At 41.9% G+C, this 25236-nt stretch overlaps 1 protein-coding gene across 5 annotated transcripts in view; it reads left to right on the forward strand.

Moving 5' to 3' along the window:
* Positions 1–1312: 1312 nt before the first annotated feature.
* usp19 (ubiquitin specific peptidase 19) overlaps positions 1313–25236 on the forward strand; it is a 34193-nt gene continuing 10269 nt past the window's right edge. The window contains exons 1-20 of one of the 5 annotated variants that reach the window (XM_036149631.1): positions 1313–1661; positions 5813–6203; positions 9691–9819; positions 10442–10578; positions 10913–11452; positions 13749–14130; positions 14328–14484; positions 14574–14645; positions 14809–14936; positions 15685–15926; positions 16184–16382; positions 16686–16819; positions 16929–17087; positions 17237–17347; positions 17426–17536; positions 17673–17774; positions 20402–20542; positions 20624–20742; positions 20820–20963; positions 24415–24806. In XM_036149631.1, the coding sequence (XP_036005524.1) occupies positions 5978–6203; positions 9691–9819; positions 10442–10578; positions 10913–11452; positions 13749–14130; positions 14328–14484; positions 14574–14645; positions 14809–14936; positions 15685–15926; positions 16184–16382; positions 16686–16819; positions 16929–17087; positions 17237–17347; positions 17426–17536; positions 17673–17774; positions 20402–20542; positions 20624–20742; positions 20820–20963; positions 24415–24806 (3625 nt within the window). In that variant the 5' untranslated portion in view covers positions 1313–1661; positions 5813–5977. The remainder of the gene's footprint in view (positions 1662–5812; positions 6204–9690; positions 9820–10441; positions 10579–10912; positions 11453–13748; positions 14131–14327; positions 14485–14573; positions 14646–14808; positions 14937–15684; positions 15927–16183; positions 16383–16685; positions 16820–16928; positions 17088–17236; positions 17348–17425; positions 17537–17672; positions 17775–20401; positions 20543–20623; positions 20743–20819; positions 20964–24414; positions 24807–25236) is intronic. The other 4 variants (XM_036149671.1, XM_036149713.1, XM_036149755.1 and 1 more) reach the window with 4 other exon arrangements.

Below are 25236 nucleotides of genomic sequence, written 5' to 3' on the forward strand. Positions count from 1 at the left end.
CTGAATCTGCTTCTCGTTAACCTTATCCAGATGTCTGCTAGGAAAGCACATATTTCAGGTAGTAATGACAGACCGGACAGCAAGATGAAATGACAGCCGATGCGTGGCCCAACAGCAGCATGTGAGCTCATGTTGACATCAAAGAAGAAGAAGAAAAATCCTATATTTAAAATAGCTTTACCTAAAGGTATCCAGAGATCAAACAAAGACATTACAGGAAACTGACACACCACCATGGGAAACGTTATTTTAGTAAACGGGGGATAATGAAGGACTCAATGGCCAACTGCAAATGGGATAAAGCTGTTTTCTAAAAATAGTTCATGTCCAAATGTAACTGGACTATGAGTCAGCTCCCCTACTCGCGTGACTATATTTGTCTGAGCCCACTTTAGCATTTGGGTTGAAATTTTGACTGGGCCTTTATAAAACACATATGTTTTAATTGAAACCATTTTTTTTTTTTTTTTGGTATCTCTGTATTTACCTCTATCCATCTTCCCAATAACTCCTACCAGTTTCCATGTCCATGTTGAGGAAAAGCATCCTCAGCATATTGCTGCCATGTTTGAGGTGTTTATGGTGGTTTTAGTTGTCTGGATGCTAACCCCATTTTCTTCCAGTTCTTCAAGCATTTGTCTCCATCGCTTATTTTCATTTTCTTTTTTGAAAATGTATTGTTTTCAGTGTTCTGTCCTATCAAGAAGATGATCCTAACCCTAACCTACAGCATCATCAAGAATATTCGGACCAGCTGAATCAGTACTGAGGCAGCCCCAGCAAACACTGCATGTACCTGCAGACTGACCTAGATATGTCCAGGTACCTTTGTGGTTACCAAAGGACAAGCTGCAATTTGTCAAACATTATTTGCTCTTAGCAGACACTTCCCATTTCTGAGGCCATGTTTCAGTCAATCAGCCTGCCCAGCCAGCTCTTTTCAACCTAGTTGCATAATTTGACTTGCAGCGATGAGCTTAGAATCTGAAATTATCGGGTGAATACCTATTTTTCCCCCAACATTGAATGACTCCATTTATTCTACTTCTGGTCTGGAAAGAAACATGATATGAAATATGTGAAAAACAGCTTTCATTTTTGAAATATTTTTTTCAGTAAAAATTAGTCTGTTTAGCTGTTAATTATATACCATGGTTTTGTACTATTTATATCTGAGATTTGTATTACCAAAGTAATCAGAGGTATACCGGTTGGCCATCCCTTTCGATGGGGCCTGATCTCCCCCTGGGACCGTGGAGTGTCCAATGAGAGAGAGGGAGAGAGATAGAGGGTCACGTGCCTGTGGCATTCAGGAAGTAGCGCAGCCCAGCAGTCATTTCAGGTCTGGTTGGGCATCCGTGTATTTTGTTCCCCGCAAACTAGGGTCTATCCGCAGAAGCCAACGACACCGACGAGACTAAACTCGCTTCCGCGCATTGCGTTCCGCTTTAGTATCGGACTTGTTGTGTTTTGTTGGACAGAAATGGGCCCTGGCTAAATGTAGAACATTCCAGAAGCACCGGAGACTGCGGGGGTTTCGAATCCGGCCAGAAGGAGCGCAGCAGCCCGAGGCCGTGAAGGAGCTTAGCAGCAGCCGGGGAGAGTCCGCAAAGGAGTCGCCCGCTATTGTGTCTTCGGGCGGAATTACAACCAGTTCAGAGGTACGTGAGCCTTCAGTGTGACTCTTCTAACAAATGGCGTGCTTCAACACACCCGGAAGGTTGTTGTCACCAAACGTCCGGGTGCCGTTTCTCTGTAGCCATGTCGCCGCGGCAGCCCTTTGGTTTCAGTTGCAGTTAGCCTGTTGCTAATGACATTAGCCGTTGAGCCCGTCCTGCCCTCTGCGGCGAGAAGACGCGCTGCTGCATATCAGGTTTAGCGACCTCACCACCGAGGAGCTGTAGGCAGCGGCTGCTGGCAGCGGCAGGCTGGCAGGGAAGAGACTGGCAGCCCAGGAAGGCCTTCACGGTGCAAGTAATGGAGGGGGAAGCTAGCGCGCCGGCAAACAAGGACGTTGTTTACACGCGTTTAAATGAATGCAGCTCATTGGGACAAAGCAGCAGCAGCATTAGGTGTTAAACGTGTTGTGCTAGTGGACATGTGAGAACATTAAAACGCCATTATTGTTTCCTGGCGGCTAGTTCTCCAGCTGCTGAGCTACCGGCTCCAAGGGCGAGTAGTTTAATAAAGCTGTCCCCAATTAAATGTGTTCTTAAACGCATGTTTGTTTATTTCCCTTTTATTTACGATATCGTAATTTATGCATTTTATGCAATGCTAAGGGAAACAGGCTAGACTGTCTTCACGTCTAATGACCGTGTTCCTGTTCTTAGGTGGCTGAAATCACCCTTTTGTGCACATGAAGTAGCTTCTAACTTTGTGTTACTAAAACAACAAATGCTTAGTAACGTGTTTGGAGGCACGGACACTTTCTGCTTAAGAATACAGAGTATAATTAATTAAAATAAGACAATACTTTAGCTGTAAGTATGGGACAATCCAGCTCCTGTTATCAAAAATGGTACCACTTAATTTAGGTGTTATTATCCTTTTAAGGAAGTGTGTACCTTGGAATCAGTTATGCAATCCTTTTATTATATTTGCTTATCTTTAGTGTGCCATTGCGTGCTTTCATTTTCTTGTCGGTTTTTCTGCCGCCAATAAGTTGTACTAATGAAGGAGAAAAAAAGGGATTTTTCTCTACTACTATTGAGTTGTTTCTAAAGAAAACATGGATCTGGTGCATGCAACACATTTTTACAGTGTAAACAAGGCTCTGGTCCATGAAAATGTATTCAGCAGCAGCCCCTGTACCATTTCCACCTGTCTGCTAACTTGGCATTCTGTTTTCTTCAATGACTAACTACAGTTGCAGGGTAGGATGCTAGGGGTTCCTACCCTTTTCTGCTCCATTTATCAGCTTCAGTCTGGCACCACTATGACCACTATACTGTTATCATTAGCCGCAATAGAATAGAAATGCGTTTATTTTCCTACCATAGGGACATTTGCCTGTGAAAGTGGCAAAAACGACTACATGGAATACACCAGGCTTGCACAAAATGTCTTAATATGAAAATAGTTAAATTTAAAGTTGAGCTGTATGCCAGAAGCGAGGCTTATCAGAAAAGGGAAGATACTGTGCAATTATTAAAGGATAACACAGCATATTCAGGTAAATATGAAATGTTCAAGTTTAAAAAAGAGAAGAAAACTGGCAGTCAACTAGAAAACAATTTAGAGAACTTTGCAATTTGCATGAATGTGCAAGCACTCCCAGAGAAGCTAAAAAGTGCAAATAGGCAGCAGCACACGAGAGCCGGTGTAAAGGGTTCTTCGGATCAAGAACCCATGCAACCATTAGCATGTTGCAAACAGTTATTGCGTTAGTTGGGAGCTGCAGAGATTATAACGCAGTGGTCCTCAATTCTGCTGCTGGAGATCTGGTGCAACTTTTATTTGTTACTCTGCTTCAACACACCTAAGCCAAATAATCAGGTTGTTAGCAGGACTCTGGAGAGCTTCAGTGCATTCTGAGGAGCTAATTCAGCCATTTATTCAAGTGTGCTGGACCAGAGGCACATCTAAAAGCTGCAGGACACCCCAAGGGCCATTGTTAGTCTAACGGCAGCTGGAAGGAGCGACCTGAGGAAGTGCTCCTTTAAACAACAGGGTCTGTCACTGAAAGAGCTCTCCAGCTCAGCAGCAGCTCCATGCATGGGCTGTGAGACATTCTCCATCAGTGATGAGATTTTCGAGTACTTCTGTCTCCACCACCTGCAGTGGCTCCAGGGAGCATCCCAGGACAAAAAAAAACTAAAGGGCCTGAATAATTTCAATGTCAAAACACCACAAGGAGTCTTGCAAAGTATTCACCTCCCTTGACTCTTTTGTCATGTTACCTCTACATATTTTATTTGATAAAACAACACAGAGCAATGCATATTTTTGAAGTGGGAAGAAATGAATTGTGAGTGTGTGTTTTCTTTAAGACGCCGCTGCTTTTATACCCCACAGCGGCAGAGCTGCCGACGTCACTAGGTCAGAATTACGTCGGGTCAACGAAAAGCAATGTTAATTCAAAATTAACATTGCCCTAGGAGGGCGCCACACTGATGATTTAAAAAAAATTAAATAAAAAATGACCAGGATATGTAGACTGTACTTTGAGAAAACAATGTTAACAGTTTATTGGCAAAAAAGTTGATTTGGGGGTGACTTACCCTTTAAACACATCCATGTGTGTAATTGCAATGAAATGTGGATCTACAAATATTCACTCAACAACTGTAGCGTGATGGGTTGAGTAGTCGTCTGGCAATCAGAAGGTTGTGGGTTCAATTCCAGCTTCTCCTTGCCACATGTCGATGTGCCCCAGCACTTAACCCCCAGTTGTCTACCAAGCTGCGTCTCGGTGTATGAAACATTTCATATTGTATGAAACATTTTATACACCTGCCATTTCCTAGCAGGAGCAGAGGGTTATTGTTTTATTTTTTAAGAAGCTGTGAGGCAGCAGACATGCCGTCCACTGATGTCCAGCCCCAGTCTCCCAGGGTTGGTGTTCTGCAACTTTTAGATGTCTCTGTCAACACAGCTTAATCATAGAATAAGGCGGAGGTGGGGAATCCAGGTTCAGAAAGTAAAAAGCCACTCCAGAGGTTAGGTCCAACCATTTGATTTCCTGCTCCACAGCATGGACGGGGACTAAAATCACCATGTTAAGGGAACAGGATGAAGGAAGAACAGTCAGGGTTTTTACCTTCCTGAAGCCGGATTCCCCGCCTCTGTAATTAGGTAATTAGCAGAACTGTAGAGCATGAGTGTGTCAGAAGCTATTTCAGCCGTTTCATTCAGGTGTGTGGGGCTTAGCATACATGAAAAGGAGAACGTCTAAATGATTTTCTCATGGAGCTATTAACATACTTGCTGTCTTAGTGCCACGTCCATTCAGTCAGTAAATAAGGTTTGATGAAAATCTTGTTTTTTCTTTATGATGACTTTCAAAATGGAAATGAAAGTTTTCAAATGAAGGCTTAAGATCTTCCTAGCAGAGGCAGACGGCAGCTCGGCCTCACATTACAGCAGAGATTTAGCCTATAAATGCTGTATAAGAACACACTAAAAGCGTTTATGCAAAATAATGACGGAGGAAGTTGTGAATGAAACGTACAGTTCCCCATTGGTCAGTGTGTCCAACCAGTGTTCCCTACTTCAGTGTCTTTCTTCACGGCTGATATTTGACGCACACGTGTAGCAAACTGAGCTGGCCCGTAGCCGTGTCACCGACAACATTAAACTTTCTTTTGTCTGCTGTTTTTGGTTTGTGTTCGCTTCTGCTCTGCTGGTGTCCCGAGTCGTTTCCACCCGTCAGGACGATCTGGTTCAGTTTCACGGGACAGCATCCGACACAAGTCTGTCCTAAAATTGTGAAGCCCCCTTGGGGTTGTGACTCAGCAAATGTGGGATCTAGAGATCTTCTTCAGATAGTAAATTAAAAAAACAAAACGATGATACTAAAGCATTTTATGGGATGAATGTTTGAAGAGAAAAGCTCCCATTACAGCTAGAAAGAAGTAATATATTGGCTGTCAATGCTGCTTGTGTAGTCATTTCACCATAGCTAGCTAGCAGAAATGCAGGTTTATTCCGTGTATAGTCAGGGTCAAAAATCTCTTCCACTGGTGTTGTGTGGGAACTGCTGCTTTAGCCTGCAGTCATGCCACAATTGGCAGATAATATACATAGTTGGGTTCATATTTAATTAAATTTTATTTTGCTTTTAAAAAATTCTCCTTTTCTGTGGTTGCAGGTTCCCATTCCGTGTCCAGCACCCTGATTCTGTTCTGGGAGAGTTCAGACCAGTATCATCGCCAAGATAGCCGGGCCAGGCAGGAAGAGGCACACCTCAGATCCAGACCCCAGCAGCGGTAGTGATTCTGGCGACGGGCGGCCTGTTAGCGCTAAGTGCCTGAAGATGGCCAGCAGTGGAGGCGGCGGAGTTGCTGGTAGTGAGGCGGTGGGGCGTCGCAGTGGGCATCAGCAAAGAGGCGGCAGCGGGAGGGAAAATGGCTCAGAGCAGACTGCCAGCACCAGTAAGAAGAAACAAAAGGACAAGGCCAACCAGGAGAGCAGAGAGGCCAAGAGGGCTGCAGCAGCAGCCAGTGCAGCAGTGGATGGGGTCCTAGCAGAAGTCAAGAAAGGTAAGATTGAATGAAATGACCCCACCTCTGTAGTTTCCAGTTCCTTTGTGTGTAGACGATCAATGTGGATAAAAACTTGGGAAAAGTTGGTGTATACACACAGTTTAGGATCCCAGAGGTTTATCTATCTATGTGGAGCATGAAGCAGTGCTGCTCCTCGCCGAGGCTGAAAAGTAGCTGATTTAGCCGCCCAGATCAAGCGTACTACATTTTTCCCTGTCTGACAATAGTAATATAAAATTCACTGTTTATATTATATTCCAGTTGTGATAATGAGGATGTCATGGAGTGAAAAATATAGGACTCCAGAAATGATTGTTTTTAAAGGGTTAGTTGGGATTTTCTGAAGTAAGCTTCTGTGAATTTGTTTAATTGCCTTAACTGTAGCTGGAAGATGTCATGTCACCATGCGCTTGTAGAAAATGTAGAAGCTAACAAGTGGTAGAAGTGAACAATTATTCAGATGTGTACTGTCTATTCTAGCTAATTGCATTCAAAAGAGTCTATTGAGTGCTGTTCGAATAGTGCATTCAGTAAGGAAGGAGGTAGGAAAAGGAGCCTCTGTGCTTCCTATCATAGCTCCTTTAGCACAGGGAGCTCACAACGTCCCTTACACGCACTAAAGAGCTATAAGGAATCCCATAATCCTTTGCGTGACACGGTGTATAAGCTGAGCCCATCTCATGGAAATTAGCAAAAATGTCCGGAGAGAAGAGCACACACCAGTAAGTAGCAGCATTTACTCTTTCCCGTTATTCCATGCCTTGTTGCTCCACCATGTGGGTCAGAGGGCTTTGGCCATCTCTGCCTTTATCTACAGCAAATAAGATCCAACAGGTGTAGTTTAATGGTACAGTTTTACTTTGATGTGGTGAAATAAATATTAACTGTGAGAATTAAACTGATTATTTGTTGATGTTGGGCATGTTTATTATCTGTTAGAAAAAAAACACATATTCATAAAATTAAAACAATTAAAATAAATAAAGGAAATTCGTCATCAGTATGTTAACTCTGTTCAAGAAGACAATGTCATGCAATTGGACCGGTTACTGTGAGAAGTAGGTTTACGGGCCTTTATATGTTATGGTTTGTGTAATGAGAGCCTCAGCTGTTTGCTACATTTGTCTGACTTGCATGTTTTGTAGTTCTTTTTTCGGAGAGCCGTAGGCCCGGATTTTACTCGCATCATCCATGCGTGTTTCTGTTGCATAATGACGTCGCAGTTAAAGGCCGTCAGAAATCAGCACAGCCGCCTGAAGCTCCTTTCCTCCCCACGATTGTATTTACTGGTGACCTCATAAAAGGTCAAGGAACAGGAGCGGGGAGCTATAAATAGGACATTTCAGATGCAGCCTTTAACTAAAATTAAAAACATACTATAAAGTCTACAATATCCTAACAGACCATCGTTAAGTTTTGGCCTGTTTGTTTTGTCGGATAATGTCCTGTTTTTATGTGAAACTACCTTGGTAGAGCTTGGAAGCTGTATGCTGAATGTAATCTGGATCATCAATGTCCAAGTTTTCTGCCATGGGGACCGTAACGTTAAATCACAAGTACTCAGGGGACCACCAAGTGCTGTTAATTGTAATCTTTTTTTCAATACTTCAACTTTTCCAATAACCAAAATACCCAATATTTTAATGAAGCAAGCAAAGTAGTGTGATTTCTGTCACCTGAGTTGGCTAACCAAATTTATGTCGCTCTTGAGTTGAGGTCTGTGGCCGTAAAAATCATTGAGGGCCACAAATGGCCCCTCGGCCACACTTTGGACATCCCTGATCTAGGTGAAGCACAAACTAGAATATCATCATCTCAGTATTGTTTATTGCGGTAAATCCAAATGATATTGCAATATTACTGTTGGGCTACATTACCTAACCCTATACCTTACCAGAACTGACTGCGTATTATCCCCAAAATACCCCTAAAATGCTCGTTCTCTCTGTCCTGGAGTAAGCTTAAAGTAGGAGCGATGACTTGGAACCATAAAAGGTAGCGCACACTTGGGAGTATTGTGAGCTGTTAGCCGCGCTGACTTTCCGCTGACATTTTAGCCTTCATAGTCGACCCACGTGTCTTGAGACAATTTCCTACATTTCCCACAGCAGGGACCCACCGTACACCTGTTGTGGGGCAGACAGAGAGGGTGTGATGCCGCAGGTGCTTGCAAGTTGCGACTGCCTTGGCTAAAGGCCCGTTTACGCTACCCTTTTATAACCGAGCCGAGACCAGTCCGAACTCGGTAACCGAGATAACTCTTGTGTGTAAATGGTCAGCAGACATAACCAGACCGCGCTAACTGCAGACCAGTTCCTGAGCAGGTCTCAGACTGTTTTTTTTTTTTTTTATCCCGGTTATCTGATAACGAAGAGTGCATGAGCAGACCGCGTCATCCCCTTACAGTCAGCTGACTGTCCGCAGTTTTTCCAGCGTGTCTGGCTGCACGTCCCGATTCACACTCCATTCAGACAAATTTCAGACATTCATAATAATACTAGCTTCCTTACTGTGCCACACGGTTTCCAGTGATGATTCTGCTTAGCAGTGTGATGAACCTCATCGTCTGTTGTTGTTTCCTGCGTCTGTAAATCCTTATTAGACATTCGTTTGTCTTATCCACGTCCCAAAAGCCGACTCTGTCTAACCATAACATCCTGAATGTTACGGGCGCCGCCATTTTTATTTGCTCGGTCCCGCCTTCAATCCCAGAGAGCAGTAGTACCGCAGATCGTCACTAGGAGGCGAGGAGCAACCAAGGAACCGGAATAGTGTTGTGTTTAAACGGTCGTCTCTGCTTGGTTAACTGATCCAAGCTTGGACTGGGCTCGGCTCGGCTCGGTTTAACAAGGGTAGTGTAAATGGGGCTTAAGGGTACCAAGCTCAGTGTCACTATTAATACAGTTCAAAGAGAGGACTTCTTCTCGCTGACCAGTGTGACGTCGCAGATGCGCTTGTAAAAGTGAGCTCTGTGTGTACCTGTCCACGGACTCATGTCCGCCTTATTACGGCTCAGGATGCAGTCTGGCACTATTTAGAATGGCTAATTCTCTTAATAAATGATCGTATTTTTTGTACTATAAGGCGTACTCAAAAATCCTTACATTTTCTCAAAAATTGCTGATGCGTCTTATAATCTGGTGCGCCTTATATCTTATTACCCTTACTGACCGATTTTATGTGGTACAATGCGCCCAAAAATGACTTTGGTAAGCAATGAAGCCACTCCACTCAATGGATATTCAGAGCATTACGGTACATTGTGTCACTACCTGATCGGACCCCTGAGCTGTCTACAAGACTGCCTGACTGTAATGTCAAAACTGAAAGTGCCTTCATGTAAAGGTCCCAACATACTCAGGCGTAGTTCACTCCGCAGAGGTTCAGGGGTTACACCAACAACCAAAAAACATGTAAACATGATAATGTTTCTATTCTGCTTCCACAATAGTGTAACTTATGTTTTGTTCCGTTTTGTGTCCAGATGTGTTTGTGGACTGGAAGCAGAACGTCAATGAAGTGACTGTCAGACTGCGCTGTGGCGAGGGCGTACAGAAGATGGAGGACATCAACACCATTTTTACGGACACACACTGCAATGTGTCCTTCCCAGGTTTGTATTACTAAAACCTTAACGGTACATAGCCACAAATTTGATTCTAAGAGGGAAAAGACTGGAATGTCGCTGGGAATACAGTATGATTGCTAGTGTTCACTGAAGCGGAAGCTAAAGCCGCTGATTGCACCGATGTGACTGCAGAGTTGATTGACGTGAATAAATATTCTGATATGAGGCTCTTAAAGTTGCTATAACTGTTGGTTTTTGATAACGCCGAGCTGCTGCTTTACTGAGAGGCATTGCAGAGGGTCAGGCTCCACCATTATTTACAAGTGATTTATTAATTAAGCAAACCGGTATTGTTATAGTTCTGTGATACTGTCACTAGATGGCGCCACATCTGTCTATATCTGCTAATCGCGCTCAGAGCTGGATTCTATTCAGCCTCAAAAAGGACCATCAAAACACTATCAATTTTAACATGATCAAACGGTATTTGGTCTTTTTTATTATAAGGATATAACGTGTCTATATACCTTTTTAATAGTTGCAACTGAATGAATGCGTGGAATGACGGATTTATTCAGTATTCGGTGCAGGATTCAAGCAAATGTTTGTGGATATTCCTTTTCCACAGTATTTTGGTTTCTCTGCTGATGATCTTTTTCTTGTTCAGATGGACGGCAGTGGAACTGTCAGTTGCAGGAGGAAATTGAGGCCTCGTGTAGTAAAGCACAGTACAAGGAAAAAGGTGGATTTCTGCATCTCATTATGCACAAGAAGATTCCTTTTCACATTTGGCCTTCCCTAAAGGTGAGTCACATTAAATATTTCTCTCATCTCTGTTCAGATTTTAGGTGCTCTGAGAAATCTCATATGGTTACATGCTGTAATGTTAGTCATGCTAAAGTGGTGAGGGGTCCTTGCTAAGCAAGCACAGCTTTCTGTCTGTTTTAGTGAACTTGGTGACTTAAAATGACTTAGAGAACCGTTAAGGGTAGCACAAACTTGGGAGTATATAAGATGAACAATTACTGGGAAAAAAACTTGAATGCATTTAATTTTCACTTGATAGTTAATGTAAAAATCTAATAAAATGTCAACATGGTAGAATTAGCAGTCATATTTCTTTTTCAAACTGTTTCAGTCAAACAAGAAGGAAAAGGATGTGGCCCGTCCAGGTACCACAAATGACACAAAACCTACCATGAAGTCATCAGAAAAACCCAAATTTTCTTCAGAACCCCCACAACTACAGCCCCGGCCTCCCAGATCACCTGCACACAGTGAACAAAGTCGCAGCAGTGGCAAGGCTGAGCGGGCTTTTAAGCGCTGCTTCAAGAACAAACCGAGTGATAAGGCCTCTGCAGAGTCCGAACAGGGGAAAAAGGGTTCTGACGACGGCTCGGGCATCAGCAACATGCCTGGGGCAGCCCCAACAGGCCAGCAGCCATCTCAGGAACACAGTACCATAGATACTACTACACAGCTGTCCAAGACAAGCAAAGAAACAGACAGGGAGCCAGCCTCTGCGAAATCTGCCACAGCAAACGGTAAAACCCCCACCCCCCACCCAAGCTCTGGGCGGGGCCCCCCTTCACACAGAAAGGATGACAACCGAGAACAGAGGCTAGGAGGAACACTTGACTCTGGACAGCTCAGGGTGGCCCCTGCCGACAGAGCTGAGGTGAGACCCTAAGAGTTTAAACCCTGGCTTTCTGGTTGGAGAAAACTGTACGTTTAGTTCTGAGAAGCATTTACTGTTGATTCATTCACAGGCTAAGCGTCATCGGATGTTTTTAATCTTGAGAGCAACATAAAACGGAGAGTAAAGGTCCCATCTGAGAGAAAACCTCCCAGTTGAAATAGCTAACTCGCTAGCTGTTATTAGCTCGACGCACCTCTTTTTCGAGGTGCAAGACTTTTCTCTTTTTTTTGTTTTTTTTGCATTTAAAAAAATAAAACATGTTCTTTATTCCCTCAATTGTTAGTTTGTAACTTTCTTCTGTAATAACTGAGATCAGAGGATAATGAGCTGGAAAGCTCACGGCTTTGTTTATACACAAGAATGAATCAGTAAAATGGCCTTGTTGCAGTGATGTAGCCATTGCTGCTCATGTGGCATTAAACCTAACTACTACTGAACAAAATAAAAAATTAGCCTACAAATAAGACACCCTGACATTAGAACAGCTGAAACAGCAACTTTGTCTGAAAATGGTCCTGTCTGCCATGGACGACCTCCCTACAAAATCCTATTTTTGTTTTGACGTTGTCCAATAGTGTTGATTAATTAGAACAAATCCCCAAATGATGAAACTCTACGTTCTCTTTTAAAGTGATGTTCATTTTATTGGCTCTTCTCTCTGCTATTTCTTTTGGATTCTGCATGACACAATTACCAGGGGCCACAAACAGGGTGCAGTGGATTTGGGTCTGGGCTGACCCGCCGTTTGAGATCTGCTGTTAATGAAGCGCTCAGTGTGAGGTTCAGTTCTTTCCTGGGATTCAGTCGTACAGTTTATTAAAGACCACTTTGACTCTTTAGAGCAGGAATAACTAGGTTCCAGTGTGTGAAGTGGGTTCCTTACCTGTGCTGTAAACAGGTGGACGTTTTCTCTTTGTATCTACAGATCCGTTATTGTCTCCATTTTTCTAGGATTTTACTATCGTCTTGGTGAACTGCTGCATTCTGAGCTGTGGAGGTCACCCAGTAGATATGTGCTGATCAAGCAGGATTCAGAATGGCCGTGGTCAATCAGAACTACGCTGCTTTTTATTTACCACGCTGTGATGAATGAAAGAACAGATCTGTGTTGTCGCTTGTGGATTTAAAATGTAGGCATCACTTTTTCTAAGTTCACACATTTAAGAAGTGTGTTTGGCTGTAGATGATAACCGCTGGTGCTGAGACATGATCTGTTCAAGTAAGGGCCTGAAAGACTTTGACGTTTTCTTTGTTTACTCTTTCTCTTTACACAGACTTTAATAGCCTTGTGTGGCAGAGATCTTTATCAGTTAAATAAAAGGCGTAACTTCCTCCTTATTGTAAAAAGATGTCCGGTTTGGGTCACTGTTAGACTCCTGGACATACTGATATTGTTATTGCCAGCTTTGGTTTAAACTGCTTTCTTTGAATGGGTGGGAGCAGAAGGATGGTATAAAATCCATTAACCGTAGATATTCAGGTCATCTTTGCTGCCTCCATAGTAGGGCTGAACAATTTTGGAAAATAATCTAATTGCAATTTGTTACCTTATTATTGCAATTTAATGTGATTTCCCCCCCCCCCCCCCCCCCCCCCCCCCGTTTAATTTATACTTATTTTATTTTTTTTAAACATATACAAAACAACAAATCAATTTGTCTCCTCGCCGTGTGGATTAGTTGCTACAAGACCCACAGCATCTAAACTCAGTGCAGAAATTATTGCGTTCTGGCTACAAAATATTTCAACCAAAATTGCATTTTTGACTTTTTTCTGCATTAACCACAAGCAACAAAAATGGCCTCTAAATAAAGATGTTTGTAAACAAGGACTATTTAAAACAAGAACTTTTAATGTTTCTATTAATCGGAATATTATTCAAGAGAACAGCTTTTAATTGATTGGGACATCAATCCTTGTTGAACATAAAGTGCAACCAACAAGTCTGTGTTAAACTGATTGACCAGAACTTAATGCTATATATGATTATATAAACTCTAAAACAAGTTAGATTATCTCACTGCTGCAATCCTCTTCCCTTCCATGTGAAGGCAAACCCACTTTAAACATTTTACCGATACCTAAAGGACACGTCTGATTCACTAATTGTTACATAGCCAAAAATTGCAGACCTCTGCGATTTGGAAATTGCGTTTTTTAAAATCGCGATTATATTGAAAATGTGATTAATTGTTCAGCCCTACTCCATAGCTCTAGGGACTAAACATTCCTCGTATAACACGCTTTACTGTAAGTCTTATGCTTTTCTTTTAAGGTGGATGAGAAGAGAAGCCAGTCATCAGATGTGTCTGAAACAACAGAACCTGTGACTGCCAGCCAGCCAGCAGCTCCTGAAATCCCCAGTTGCTTCCTGAACCCAGCTAACCCCAACAAGAACCTGGATTCCTCTCCCCAAAAGCTGAGAAACAGGACAGACTCTGAGCCGCAGGGAAAACCTGTTGAGCATGAATCACAGCGGGACACGGCGATATCCCAGCAGCTTGGTATAACCGAGACTCTGCCAGTACTGGCTGCCGGCGTGGCTAGCAGGCAGAGCCAACCAGCAAGTCCAGCTCAGAAGCCGGGCAGCAGTGACGGAGAGGAGAAACGGGACCAGTCGAAGGAAGAGCCCACTCTGGAGATGATGCAACAGGAAGGTTGGTTAGGGCTTCACAATCACTGCATTCAGCTGTTCCCAACTTCTCCTCCGTTGTAAGGTTCACTGTAAAGAAGAGAACGTTACAAACATTCCCTACAGATGAATGGAACTGGGATAGCACTGTGTGTTTTTACCCAGATAGCTGTGTGTCGCTGCCTTGTTCAGTTTTTTAATCTCTCTAATAATCCCGTGCAGCCCCAGAGCCGATGGTTAACCTGCAGTTGGTGAAAAATGACTCGTACGAGAAGGGCACAGATCTGATGGTGGTTAACGTCTACATGAAGGGAATCTGCCGGGACACGGCCAGGGTCATCTTCAGAGAGCAGGACTTCACCCTCCTCTTCCAGACGAGGTACTCTACCAGCATGTTCTGCTCCACAACAGGGGCTTTGATTGCTTTCAGTGAGAAGCAGTGACCGGTCTTCTTATGTTCTTTGACAGTGACGCAAACTTTCTACGGCTTCATTCAGACTGTGGTCCAAACACGGTCTTCAAGTGGCAAGTTAAACTCAGGTAACTGCTGTGCTCCAGATATTAGATCGGTATCAGAAAGAAACATGTGATTTTCATAGTAGCATTACCGACTGATTTTAGCAACTTTTCCACACAAACTAATATCAGGCATAAAGGGATGTTGTTTCTGGATTATTTAGAATATGTTGTCTTGTCGTGTCAGGAATCTGATCCAGCCTGAGCTGTGCAGCTACTCCTTCACCCCATCCCGTCTGGACATCATCCTGAAGAAGAGACACAGCCAGCGCTGGGGCGGTCTGGAGGCCCCGGCCACACAAGGTCTGCTGCCAGGTTTCTATTTGGAGAATTTTTTCCTCATTTATCTTAGTTACTTTTTCTCACACAGCTTTCCTGCACTGCCTGTAGAAAGGATGGAATTGTAGTTGTTTTTATGCCAAAATAAGTTGTGGTGTGTGTGGAGGGGGGGTCTAGGTTTCCAGACTTCATGTCCGATCTCAATTGTCCTAAAGTTCTGCCTTCCCTTCCATCTGTTCACCCATCCATTTATCCACTGATCTTCTGTTCGTTCGTCATCTACCTGTCTGTCCATCCAATCCCTGATCCATCTGTGTCTCCAGAATACCTCAGTCATTTAATGGGGAATTGTGTGTGTGTGTGTGTGTGTGTGTGTGGGGGGGGGGGGGGGGGGGGTTCTTCTACATTCTATCCCTACTTGCTTTTATTCCTATAGTTTAATCATGTAAAGCACTTTGCATTGTCTCTGTACTGAATTGTGCTATATAAATAAATTTGCCTTGCCTTAATAACGGCTAGGGTTAGCTTATTTTGACCCGGACTGGAGTTTTACCCACCGTTTTATGTTGATCTCATACATCAGGGCATTTAAAATAAACAAACAGGAGTTTTCCTCTTTAGAACAATTTTTGCTGTAATCAATTATATATTGTGCAATACTCACAATCCCACAGTGAATTCCAGGCCCTGTTTTTGTATCGAGAGGCCTTTTTTTAAGTTTAGCACGATCTATGTTCAGTCAGTTGTTGATCTTCTAACCACAGGCTCTTTTGTTCTGTTTAAGGTGCAGTGGGTGGTGCCAAGGTGGCTGTGCCCTCCAGCCCTGCATGCATGGACAAAAGCCAGCCAGGCAACAGTCAGCACAGCCTCCCTGCCAAGGAGGAGTCTCCAAGGGTTGGAGAGGAACCAACCAAGGCTCCTAAGGGCTCTCCTAGAGGAGTGGAGGACGGTGGTCTGGATACTGTTGCTCCTCGCTCTGTCTCTGAGCATGTTAACATCACTAAGGCAGAGCCCACAGTCACCACGGTGAGTGGAAAAAGCAACAAACTCATTTCAGCTCAAGCAAACTTTGAGTATTTTGGGTTATACCTTTTGTTTTACGAGGCAGCAGTGTGAGGTACGTAGAAGTAGTGACTGCTGTAAGACGTTTTCAGAAGCTGTGAAGGTTTAGTGATGGAGAGTTAACGAAACCAGTATGGAAATTAGCCACACAGCAATTACTGTAAGATAAATGTGGAGACAGGTCTGTAAATGTGTGTTTGTGTGTGTGTTCATGTTTCAAGCCTCAGCCCAAGCCGACTTGCATGGTGCAGCCCATGACGCATGCACCTCCTGCCGCTAACGAGCGCCACGAGGAAGAGGAAGAGAAGAAGGTGTGCCTGCCTGGTTTCACAGGATTGGTTAACCTTGGCAACACCTGCTTCATGAACAGTGTCATTCAGTCCCTGTCCAACACCAGAGAACTCAGGGATTACTTTCATGGTAAACACTCAGTGCTGTAAACACTTGCTGAGCGCCAGGAACCATAACAGGATTTATCTGCATGAATTTTAGAAGTTCAAGTTTTAATGATTAATGCAAAACATTAGGGCCGTGCTCTTAAAGGTGATTCATCTCATTAAATAGAAATATAAAAAAATGTGTCTGTAAGGTACATTTATACTGTTTGGTAACACAGCAGATATGCATCTAAGCTCTGTACCATTGTGGCTTTACTATAAGGTGTAGTTAATATTTTCCTGTCTTGTTTATTTCTTGAAGCTTATGTTTTCTGCTTCCTTTCAGACCGAGCATTTGAAGCAGAAATCAACTGCAGTAATCCTCTGGGCACGGGAGGCAGACTGGCCATTGGCTTTGCTGTTCTTCTTCGGGCTCTTTGGAAAGGGACTCATCATGCCTTCCAACCTTCAAAATTAAAGGTATTTTATGCAGGGATTTCCTCACTTGCCTTTAAATAAATCTCTGTGGGTCACTGAATACTTCTCACAAGACATATCTACGTTTTTGCCCTCCCTTCTAATCTTGCAGGCGATTGTGGCCAGTAAAGCCAGTCAGTTCACAGGTTACGCTCAGCATGACGCACAGGAGTTCATGGCATTCCTTTTGGATGGACTCCATGAGGACTTGAACCGGATCCAGAATAAACCCTACACAGAGACGGTCGACTCTGATGGACGACTTGATGAGGTGGGGGAGGTTAGGAGGGGTTACCTCACATGTAAAATTGGCACCTTGGGAAAGTTTACTTTAGCTGTGTTTGTGTGTATATATATATATATATAAAGGAAAAACAAACTTTTTCTTTCAAAGAACACTTATGTTTTTTGTTTGTGCAGGTGGTGGCAGAGGAGGCATGGCAGAGGCACAAGATGAGAAATGACTCGTTTATCGTGGACCTTTTCCAAGGCCAATTTAAATCTAAGCTAGTTTGCCCCACGTGCTCTAAGGTAACATAGAGTTTCACAAAAACATGTGATGACAGACCTCCCTTTACCTGGTCATAAGCTTCCTGCATCTTTTTTCAGGTCTCCATCACCTTTGATCCCTTCCTCTACCTCCCCGTCCCGTTGCCACAGAAACAAAAAGTTCTCTCCGTTTTCTACTTTGCTAAGGAGCCACACAAAAAACCAATCAAGGTAAAATTATCATTTGCATATTCTGCTTCTACTGCTGGTTTTCTAACATGGCCAGTTGCAGCATGTTGTATTATAGTTTTAAATAAAATAAAAGAGCTCTCTATGTGACCCATGCTATAACACCATCTGTCTATAGTTTTTGGTTAGTGTGAGCAAGGACAACTCCAGCACTGCAGAGGTCCTGGACTCCATCTCCAGGAGTGTGAGGGTCAAATCTGAGAACCTCAGACTGGCAGAGGTTAGTTATTTTTTTCTTAATTCTCAGGATTTCCTACTCTGACGAGCACGTTGTGTTTACTTAATATAAATTCAGAAAGCCGGGCAATACATTTAATAACTGCCACTAAATACAAAGCGCTAAAGTATATACACCATTTAAATCTTCCACTTTGTCATGTTCCAACAACAAGCTACAATGTATTTTGTAGGAATTTAGTGTGAAGATAAATGACGTATGGTTTTCTTTAGTTTATACAAATAAAAAATGATGTAAGTAAATTGTTTTAGTCCTATTTCCTCTAATGTCTCTAAATTAAATCAAATATTTACCTTCAAAAGTCCACGGAGGTCTGTTGGAGAATATTAGTGTCAAGGTGAGCATTAATCAGAGAATCAGCCAATAGGTACTCAGTGACTCTGGAGGAGCTACAGAGATCCACTGCTCCAGTGGGTAAATCTGCTGATGCAAAAGCTTTTGGTTACATGCCGAACAAACTTAGTGTTCATGGAAGAGTGAGGAAATGAGAGCCATTGTTTGGGGGGAAAAAGCCCCAAGTGAGTCAGTGGTCCAGTGTTTTTTACACCACCGACTGGTTTAATGTAAGGCAATATTTTCACGGACCAGCCTTTAAGGTGTGGGTGGTAAATAAAATAAAATGAGAGTATACGACCAACATAAAAACTGTTCTTTTTAAAACATTACAATAAAAATATTCACAAATATGAAGCACGTGAAAATACAACTCCCCATAATGGCGAGTCAGTGGGAGCCCTGTGCTTATTCTCTGCAACGAGACCAGGGGGAAGGGAAGACTATGGGAGACACTGAAGTGTGTTGCTTCTTTCCAGTCTACTACATAATTGACCCTTTTTCCTTACATGCTTTAAAGACCATTGTCATTGCATTTCCTCTCCTAGAAGTTCACAGCTAATGTGCATAGTGGGAAACAGAATCCATTCTTCGCCAATAGTGACTGGTCTCTGAGCTTTAGCTGTACTGTTAGCCACCGAGAATCAGTGCATTTGTTGATGTGACTGAGGCGTGCATCAAGAGTCTACCTTCAAAATCTAAGCACCAGATAGTCATCTGCTTCGATTTTACATTTCTTCTCAAATAAACAGTGTTGTATAAAGTACTGAAATCTCAGAGTCAAGTAAAAGTATAAGTACCTCTCTAAAATATGACTTTGGTAAAAGTCCAAGTCACTGACTGAAATGTTACTTGAGTAAAAGTCTTAAAGTATCTGAAATGTCTTGTACTTAAGTATGACAATTACTGTAAAAATAGATGTACTCAAGTAATATAATAAAAAGTATAAGTAAAAAGTAAAACAAAGCAAATGCAGTTTGAATGCCATTTTTTAGATTTTGGTAAACTTAGAAAGTCAAATTCACTTAAAATAACAAACAACCAAGTGCAGGAGAAATTTTGATCAAATTTAAATATAAAATACAACCTTTTTGTGAGCTTTCAGTTTTCCTTCTTCAAGTAAGTGCTATGCACTTTAAAATTATACACAACCAAGTGCAGGCAAAATTTAGACCAGGGGTGTATACTAAGAACATGGTTTAGTTACTCTTTTTGTAACGAGTAACTAAAGCAAACATTGAAAATGTATTGAAGTAAAAGTATGCAATTAAGTTCAGAAATATAGTGAAGTAAAAGTAAAAGTTATCAAAAAATTTTATACTCGAGAAAAGTACAAAGTACTCCAAAATATACTTAAGTACAGTAGTGAAGTATTTTTACTTCGTTACTATACAACACTGCAAATAAAGAATGCCCTGAATGTACGTGAGCGTCACAGTGAGCAGCTCACGAGCTCGCCGGGCTTCACTACACAATGCTAACTGTGTTAGCTGGGCTACCAGCTACTCGCCTCACGTAACAGTAACGCCTGGCCCACTGCTGGTCAGACGGCAACACTTAACCCACATGCTACAATTGTAGCATTACACTGAACTGAATCAACTGGAACCACATCCCCAGACAGGTCAAGTGAGATCAAAACAAACATTTGGCCCACATACAAAATGCTGTCAAAAAGAAAATAAAGAACCATGAGGCACGTTGCCCTCAGTTCAGTAGTGTTGATGGTTTTCTGCAGGACGGACAGGACAAACTGGTTAAAGTTGATGGTTCACATTCCGACTGGGTAAAGTCCCTAAACATACACCCAGAGCTACGGTGGGATGGTTTAGATCACATCACATTCATGTTAGACACCCCAAAATTCTTCTATGCTGTAGTTGTAGGAAAAGAGGGTAATAAAATGTGTTTACTCTGCAGAATGAAATGCAAATGTTATTAACATTGTATGTTATTTAATGTAAATTAACAAAAGATTTTTTTTATTTAGAGATTCTTAATTCACAGACCAGCCTGAAAAATACATTGAGTTTAGAGCGGCACAGGGGAACAGTGGTTAGCACTGTTGCTTTGTACCGTTGACCTGTCCTCTTTGGACCTGCCTCTCACCTGTTTAGATGGACACCAGCCCCCCACGTGGGGAAATTGGTGGACATCTGAATCTTGTGGTTTTAACATCATAACACGAGGAAGAAGTTTAGGCGGTATGAATACTTTAGTGAGTGCTGTATTGCTTAGGAAACTCATAAGTTCTTTTTCTCTTTTTCCTCTAACAGGTGGCGAAAAATCGCTTTCAGCGGATATTCCTGCCATCCCATTCTCTAGACACAGTGTCTCCTTCTGACATGTTGTTCTGCTTTGAGGTGCTTTCCAAAGATCTAGCCAAAGAAAGAGTTGTATTGCTTAGAGTTCAGCAGGTAAAACAGAAACTCCTTTCTTGTTCTGTTTGTTAAATTTGGCATTATGAACAGATCTGAAGAGCTCTGTTTGGGTTCCAGAAACTCCAGGTGCCCAACATCCCCATCTCAAAGTGCGCTGCCTGCCTAAAACCACCAGTTTCTGAAGAAGACAAGCTGAAGCGGTGTACTCGCTGCTATCGAGTGGGCTACTGCAATCAGTGAGTGTCGGGGCACATTTTAGTGCACTGTGCTGTAAATGCTGTAAATACTCACACCTCTGCTCCTCTTCTCCCAGACACTGTCAAAGGACCCACTGGCCCAATCACAAGAGTCTGTGTCGCCCAAACTCTGAGAACGTAGGCCTGCCCTTCCTTGTTAGTGTGCCAGAGTCTCGGCTCTCCTACGCTCGCCTCGCCCAGCTGCTAGAGGGCTACTCAAGGTAGTTACGCCTCCCTAGGTGCTCCTCTATTTGATTTTTCAGGCTGGCCAGGTATTTTCTGGGACATATCTGAAAATCTACCCTTTTAGCCATGAAACTTGTTGAATTTCAGGTATGTTTTCACAGCAAGAACCTTTTTCAGGATCCGTGGTGGTTTTCTGGCGTGCTTTTTCACCCCCTTGTGTTTGCATTAGTGTAGCAAGTTATCAATTAATGAGTTAATCTAAAGTTCGTTGATCTAATCGATCAACTAACGATTAATTGATAAGCCGTGATTTTCTTTAAAAAAAAATCAGTTTTCTCTTATATCCTGAGGGTCTTTCCTTAACATGAAATGATATGTTTACAATATGCTGAATTTTAAAAGAGGCACATCATTTCTTTTTAACAGTTTATTGACCCATGTGTAATAAATACTGACTGAATAAACAAAAACTGGTTTTCTCACACCTTATTAAATTTGGACATATTTATAAAATATAACAAAACTGAAACTTATTGGGTTACTGAATAAACACAAGTTGAAGAGATTAAAATATCTGAAAAACTAAAAATCCCTATGAAAGCCTTCACCATCAACAGTAGCATCTTGTGTTTTTCTGTTGTCTTACATCCTGGCCACCTGAGTACATCACGCTGCTCTGCCAGGCAACCTGGCTAAATGGGAGATATTTGGCAGACAACTTAAGGAGATTGAGTGTTTATATTAAACAGAACCCCATAAGGAGCATTTTGCATCCTCATTAAACTGTGTAAAAGTAATCCCACCCCGGACTCTATTTGCACCGCGTCATGTTGCGTCTGTCATTACTTTTATCTCTTGCTACCACGGTCTGGTTCCACTTTAGAATGACCGGCAGCGCCCTCTGCTGAATGGAGGCCACACTACAACACTTTTTTTCTTTGAGATACTAGAATAAAGTAAAAATTGCACATCCACTATGGTAGGTGGCAGTGTGTTATTCTCGTCAGAGTGCGAGCAGGGATTATTTGCTCTAATGGTGTTAGTGTAGGATTGTTGTTGTTGTTTTTTTTTTTGCGTACACACAGCACAGAGCAGTAGATATAAAGAGCAGTGAACAAACATTCAAGAGACACCATGGAAGCATATTTAACAGGGATGAAAAGAAAGGTGAAGAGAGACAGAGAAAATGACACAAACGTCAGTCCTCTAAAACCTAAGATGACGAAATATGACGAAGCGTTAGCTAGTTTCCCACCATAGTCACAGTGAAGCCAAGTCTGGTGTGTTTACTTTGTCTAAAAGTGTGAGTAGCAGACAGCTTGAAACCAAATTGAATTAAAGGTATATAACCATATGATATGCTTATAAAAACTTTTCAAAAACCATTTGATCATGATAAAATGAGGTTATAAACATGATAGTGTTTTGATTATTTGCTCTCAGGCACGATTAACAAATATAAACAGACGTTGGGACATGTAGCGGCAGTATCACCAGAACTATAACAATGTCGTTTGCTTAATTAATAAATCACTTGTAAATAATGGTGGACCGAGCCTGACCTTCTGCAATGCCTCGCAGTAAAGTGGCAGCTCGGCGTGATTGAAGACCAACCGTTATTAATTAAATAAACTGACCTACAGCAACTTTAAGAGCCTCATATCAGAACATTTACTCACGTTAATCAACTCTGCAGTCACATCTCAGCCTTGGCAGGTTTAGCATCCGCTTCAGTGAACAGCAATGGTCATACTGTATTCCCAGCGACATTCCAGTCCTTTTCCTCTTGGAATCATATTTTTTTTTAGCTTTTTTCACTGGACCTTAGACCATTCTGTGTTATTTCACTGCGAGATGCTAATAGCTGTTAGCCGCTTCCTTGTTTTAACCCCTGCTGCGCATGTGCGGTATGTACATCCGTTAAAGTCATAAATAAACACATAAATAAACACAAAAGGTTTTATTTTCCAACAAAGTGAGCAAAAACAAAGCATAAAAGACCAAAATAACAACTAATACACCAGCAGGATGTGATAATCTTTCATAAAAACGTTTTAAAGTGAGCTACATTTAAAAAAGTCAAATAACTTGACCTTGTCAGTGAAAATGTGCTGAATGTAGCCAACATTCAACCCAGTTTGTGAATACTGCTTCAGTAAACCAGCGAGCACTGTTGGCATTCTGACTGCTGCGTTAGACATGGTTTCTGTCATGCTGGATGACGCAAGTGGTGCAAAAGTAAAAACTATCTCTCTGTCCAATGATATTGTCGCCCGACATATAAATTACATTAATGATCTTCATGAACAGCTGGTTGAGAAACTCAGAGAAATCTTTTGCCTTACAATTCAAAGAAGCAACTGAGAGCAACAAAGACTTTATTGCTTATGTATGTTGTGATATGACAAACTCTTTGAGTGAGGATCTACTTTGTTGTAAATATGTCAGTATGACTATATTCAACAAATGTTTTCTTACTGGGGGGGCGTGACAAAAAATAGAGAAGCACTGGTCTAAGCAGACGTTATCAGTTAATTGACTGGAACTTTAATCTAATTAACCATTAATCAACAATCAATCGTGAGTGGATTATGTGTTTACATCCGTAGTTTGCACTGTAGGAACCAGGATGAAATCTGACAAAAACAGAAATCAATATACCCAAAAAAAATCTTTCACCCCAAAATACTTTTTGGTTACACTCTGACCTGAAGGAGGATGTTTCTGACTTTTATTTAGCCATCTCCTCTTCTGTTACTCATATGTTATGTTTAACTTTAAATTACATGACAGGAATTGTGTTTTTAGTGCAAAAAAAGCATTTAAACCCAGCCACTCAAGGAGTATATGCAGTGTTTTAAAAGGAATAAAATTCAAATGCATTAATGAAATCGACCAACGTTAGTGGAAATATTTAAAGTAATTTCCCTCTGTGATTATTAAAGTATTTCTGATTCTGATAAAGGAAGCCCCAACAAAGCATGAAAGAGTAACGCAGCCATCTGAGCCGCTTGATTATTACAGATCTGTGGATGATTCCAAACTTCCTCTGATTGAGAAGTTGGTGATTTATTAACTACTGTGAGATTGTCATGTCCTTAGGTAGCTGATTATAATCCTAATCTGAGTTCTCACTTCATTCCCTTCTTTCTAGGCATTTAAAGTTCACTCTACCTACATGTTTTCACACAGTTTAGACTTGCATCTATGGCTTAGAAACCACAGCAGCTATGAGACAACAGGAAATGAATGCTGTTCTGATTTTAAGGTTTTTATAGCATTCTGCCGTTGTTGTTTGGAGATCTAAATAAAAGGGAAAGTGCACAGAACACAGCCCAGTAGATAAAAAGGTTCTAAGAAGTTAAGTTCCTGAGAAAAATCTGTATGATTGATTGATTGATATGTAAGAGGAAGGTCTAAATCCTCCCAGTTCTAGGAAAACTAATTAAACTCTAACTAAAATCTGAAATTTCTCCTTCACTGCAGGTTTTCTGTAAATGTGTTCCAGCCCCCTTTCCAGTCAGGCAGAACATCTCCTGAATCATGCCAGTCTCGGTTAGATGTGCCACCAATGGCGGTCGGATGTCCTGAGGGTCTGGGATCTGGGGATGAGGCCATAGGGGGCAGCAGTACTGTAGAAGCAGGCGATGCGGACTTGGACAGCCCCTCTCTCCCCCCTGAGCTCCAGGGAGAATATGCTCGTGCGTCAGCGATCCATTCCGAGGCGTCAGATTCCCTCTTATCCTCCCAAACGTCTCTCTCCACCACACGGACTAAAGATTCAGGATTCTCCGAGTCCATCTCCTCCACTTTCTGCTGCTCTCTGGACCCTCAGGCTGAAAAAGAGACATCCTGTGAGAAAGCGGTGCGACCAGAAGGTAAAAATAAATTCTTTAGATTTTAGATGCAGATTTAATAGGGGGTAACAATTGATATATATTGAATCAGTGATTAACATTCCAAATACATTGATGCAAGATTCAAATATCGATCCATATAATGATTTTTAGATGAGTCTTAATTTTGAAATTCAGGTATAAGACTATAGTGAACAGGTGATGTATTATCATTTTAAAATTAGAAGAATGCTTTTTTTATTTAAATCCCTTATTTACCTGTAAGAGCTTAGAAATAAAATCAGTTTTTTTTTTTTTTTATAAGTTTTTATCAATGTCAGTAATGGTGTAAAATGGGCAGGTAAGATCACATCACATCAATCGGAAATCGTAACACTTTGTTATATCGGCAAATATCTTATCGTCATCCAGACAAATCAATATAACATCATATCATGACAAAGCTGGTGAG

The sequence above is a fragment of the Fundulus heteroclitus genome, chromosome 1 (genome assembly GCF_011125445.2).
Source record: "Fundulus heteroclitus isolate FHET01 chromosome 1, MU-UCD_Fhet_4.1, whole genome shotgun sequence".
NCBI classification, from domain to species: Eukaryota; Metazoa; Chordata; class Actinopteri; order Cyprinodontiformes; family Fundulidae; genus Fundulus; species Fundulus heteroclitus.